The sequence below is a fragment of the Seriola dumerili genome, unplaced genomic scaffold (assembly GCF_002260705.1).
Source record: "Seriola dumerili isolate Sdu_G_001 unplaced genomic scaffold, Sdu_1.0 BDQW01000068.1, whole genome shotgun sequence".
In the NCBI taxonomy this organism is placed as follows: Eukaryota; Metazoa; Chordata; class Actinopteri; order Carangiformes; family Carangidae; genus Seriola; species Seriola dumerili.
This window is the reverse complement of record NW_019174323.1, coordinates 6,269,220-6,273,435: the sequence shown is the minus strand read 5'-3', so window position 1 is coordinate 6,273,435 and position 4,216 is coordinate 6,269,220. Positions and strand designations below refer to the sequence as shown.

The 4,216-nt window shown below is 42.8% G+C and overlaps 1 protein-coding gene across 1 annotated transcript in view; it reads left to right on the top strand.

Annotated features, from left to right (window-relative positions):
- The window catches only part of LOC111219839 (metastasis-associated protein MTA3-like), a 26,905-nt gene extending 23,365 nt beyond the window's left edge, over positions 1–3,540 (top strand). The window contains exon 19 of the mRNA XM_022742662.1: positions 2,916–3,540. Within this exon, the coding sequence (XP_022598383.1) occupies positions 2,916–3,087 (172 nt within the window). The 3' untranslated portion in view covers positions 3,088–3,540. The remainder of the gene's footprint in view (positions 1–2,915) is intronic.
- Positions 3,541–4,216: the final 676 nt, after the last annotated feature.

Here is a 4,216-nt window from a genome sequence, read left to right as displayed (position 1 = left end):
ATGCTTGCTTTCCTCCCGACGGCCAGCTGAACAGACAAACAGCAGAGCTTTAGATAATGTGCCACCAGAGCAAAAATCTGTTCCGTTCCTGCCCGGTTTATATTCTGCTCTGACTCTAAGCGACAATATGTATGTAATGCTGTGTACCAGTACAAGTACAATACAGAGTATACGACATTATAGAAAAATGGGGGATGTGTGTGTAGATGCGTGACAGTTGCATGCACTTTTGAGACGTATTTATTGAGCGAGGATATACATGCACATAATGTACAGAGTCTGCATGAGAGCTCTATAGTGCTGATTTTATCAACAGCGGGGATCTGGAGGGGATGGATGTGTTTTCCTGTTCACTATACAAGAAAAACATCCCCGGTGCTGAGGAGAGAGCAGTGAAAGAGGGAGAAAATGATAGCACATGTAGAGGGCTTTGCAGTGCATTAGATTTGAAAGGCTTCTCCTTGACCGCCTAAAGGGAACAATGAATAATCACCTATACATTGCGGTGCATTTGCATTCATTTGTCTCCAAATGAATTCCATTAGTGGCGTGTCCGACATTGGTGAGTGTGCCACGTGGTCTTTGTGTTTAGTGTCTGAGGCTGCTAAAAGAGCCTCCCTCTCGCGGCACAGAGCCCCTCTGCAGTCTGGAAATTACCAGTGAGCCACTGAAAAATCCCGCAGAGATGCCCCTCTCTTTTGCTTCATAACAGAGCTGCGTCTTCGTAATTCTATTCCTGACGCTCGAGACATGTTGCACTCTGCTTCAGTGAATCCTCCCGAAATGAGAAAAAGTGACTGTCTCTAATTACTTTCTCAGCGGCCTTGAACCTTAATTTGGTGCCCTTAAACTGAACTCTTCTTCTTGTATTTAATCATTTGAACTGACTTAAAGTTCACAGTCTTCCCTCTTTATTACTTTCTCCATCTTTTGGCTCTGCGCTTTACACCTCATATAAAGCTGCCGCTCGTAACGGCAGGGCCGCTGAACAAAGAAAACAAACTATGTTCTTAAAACGGAATTGATTGTTGAGTAATGCCATTTTTACAACCAAGCAATCAAGCAATTAACTACCAGTAGTTCAGCATCATGCACTGTTTGTCAAACTGCCGGTAGACCAATAATATACATGACGAATAAGCCATCTCCTAAAGCCCACAGCCCACAGCCCACAGCCAATATTTCTATGTGTTGCCACTTTTTTTCCCACTGCAGGCTGCTGCAGCCAAACTGCAGAATGGCCACAGTAATGAGAAGCAGCTAGAAGCACTAGACACATCAAGCCTGTAGTCAGCTACATATAAATAATGTATTCAGACAAACATTAGCTGTAGACGTAGTCACTGTTACTCTCTGAGACATAAAGATGCAATCATAAATTTTTGGCTACTACTGAATTTTCAGCTGTAATGTTTAAATGTAAGGCCTCAAACATCACATTCAAAACACGTTTCATGAAGAAATGCAATGTGTTTTGAATCGTCAAGCTTCTCCTGAGTTTCCTGTAAAATAAAAATGTCCTAGTTGAAGTAAAGGTTAAAGAAAAGAAATAAATGCAATCAAATCCAAAATCCGCAATTTCCCAAATCACAAAACATGCAGTTAAGAAAAAAAACCTTAAAGGAAAAGTTTGACACATTTGAAAATATGCCTCTTGACTCTCTTGCTGAGCGTACAGTAAATATGAAGCTAAAGCCAGTAGGGGGAAACGGGGAACACTTCGCCTGGCGTCCGTCCAAAGGTAACAACACTGACCTATCAGCACCTCTGAAGCCCCCTACGGTATCTTGTTTGTTTAATACGAATAAAAACAAAAGAAATAGTTTGGCACATACCCTTTGCTTAAAATTGTGAATTGCCATTTTTTACTCTTTGGCTTTTAAACAAATGACATGTTAAGCAGTGAGTTATAAAGGCTGCGGTAGATGAGTTCTGTTAACCTTGGATGGAGGCCGTCGAGCTGCTTCCCCCCTGTTTCTAGTCTTTTCGCTAAGCTAAGCTAACTGGCTGCAGACGGTAACTTCATATCTACTGTGCAGAGTGGCAGAGTGGCATCAATCTTCTTGTATAACCATGAAGAAAGTGAATGAGAGTAATTGCCAAAATGTTGAACTGTCCCTTTAAAGCACTCAAAAACAGTGAGTGTGCTTTTTATCAAAGTGAAACTGACCAAATATCAGAGGCAGAGATGAATCATTTTCTCCTACATCAATAAACTCAACAGACCAGAGCGCAGTGCAGCCACAGCGTACGTTGTGCTCTGAGTGAGAGTTGTGACTCAAATTAAAATGTCATCACTACTACTCTGTCCACCCACTCGCATAACATAACAGCTGAGCCCGACAGGTTCAAAACAGTCTCAGCACAAGTCATCAGAAAAACAAGGATTGAACAGCTGTGATGGAATTGTAGAGGCTTTATATTGTTTATCAACTCAAACTCAAGTTAATGGGCAAATTGATATATTCAAAAATACCAAAAGTGAGAAGCACTCATTATGCAGATTGCCCCATTTTAAGTTAATGTATATTATTGGATAAAAATAATTAATGCATTAATGTTGCAGCTGGTAAAGTTGGAGCTAATTTTAATTACTTTATATTCTGCTGGGTAGTTTATTCCAAACTAATGCATCTTGGTCTATTTGTTGATTATACTAATTAATATAAATCTGTAATGTAACTAGCAACTACAGCTGTAAGATAGATATAGTGGTGTGAAGACTATAATATTTGCCATTGTATTGCAATGGAGTAGAAGTATAATGTAGCAGAAAATACCTTAACTTGAGTAAATGTACTTAGTTACCACCACTGCAACTGTTATTACTGCTATGATCTTTCAGTCTGGATATTATTCTGTTATCAGTGTATGTTCTCCTGCACTTATGTCCTGTCTTGTCTCCACACCCCCAGGAGGGCCAGGCGGCTGCTGTCCCGCTCCCAGCTGAGGCACGCCTGCCGGCAGCCCTGCGAGCAGATCACCCTACGCAGGGTCTCCCAGGGCCCTCCGCAGGGACTCGTCCTGGCCCCTCCGCACCCTCACCCCAGCCTGAGGATGCGAGGCCCCATCGTCATCCACGACTGACCGGACACAGCCGACCTCCGACCTCCACACCCCCACCTGCATACACACTAACAAATTCTCACCTCCTGTTCTCTCATTGAATCCTCAAAACCCTCCTTTGCTTTTAGTCCTGGAGTTTTCTTCATAATCCACGACCACACTTAAACAAGCTGTCTCACTGTTTGGCAACAGAAGGATGTGATGAGCCGTGATGCAATAGAGACATACACCTGACCTGACTGCAAGTGCTGCCTGTCTTTAATCCCCTGGGAATGTGTTTGTGTGCATGTGAGTGTGTGACAGAGAGGCAGAGAGTGTGTGTGTGTGTGTATGAGTGTGTGCGTGATCATGCCAACAACACATGAGCGAATGACGGGGATGCTGACGTGTGCTGTTCTTAGTTTTTCTGGATGAACATAATGACGGAGCTTTGTGTGACCTTTGTGTTGATGGTGAATTGTTGTGAAGTTTTATCGGTTTGTATAAAGTTATTTTGGGAGGGGGGGCTGGGGTGGGGGCATGGGGGATTAAGGTGGGATGGGAATGGGATTGGATGGGAAGGGTGGGGGGGTGGGTGGGTTTTCATTTGTGGGGGACTGAGGGTCTTGTAACAATGGAGGCAACTGTCCGATGCTGACATACAAAAAAAAAAGAAAAAAAAAGAAAAGAAAATGCACTATACTGTGAGTGAAGCAGCAGCCTCTTGAGAAACGGCTTGCTTTAAATTGTGTTTTACCTGCAGTTTTTCACGCTCATCTCAAAGTCTAAATCAAAAAGCTGGAGCCAGCGATGACGAATGACAAGCTGCAGACATTATTTAACAAACCCTCTGTAACTCTACCCAGAAAGCGGATTCACGGCGAATCTGCAGGTTCGGAAACATAACAAGGCAAAGAAATAGAGCATAGAGCTAAGCCTCCCTCATGAACCAGTGTATAATATATTGTATATCTCATTACAGCACTGTAAATCTACTCATCCTATTTCTATGGGCGACTGTACCTACCTAGCCCTAACTTGGGTACTAAAGCACTTCCTTTGCAGCAGAAAAGGGCATGGATCTGTCATATTTTACTCAAGTCTGTGATGAACCAGCTATATTTTGAGGCCAAACATGAGAGCAACTTTGCCAGCAGCTGTTTGCTATTTG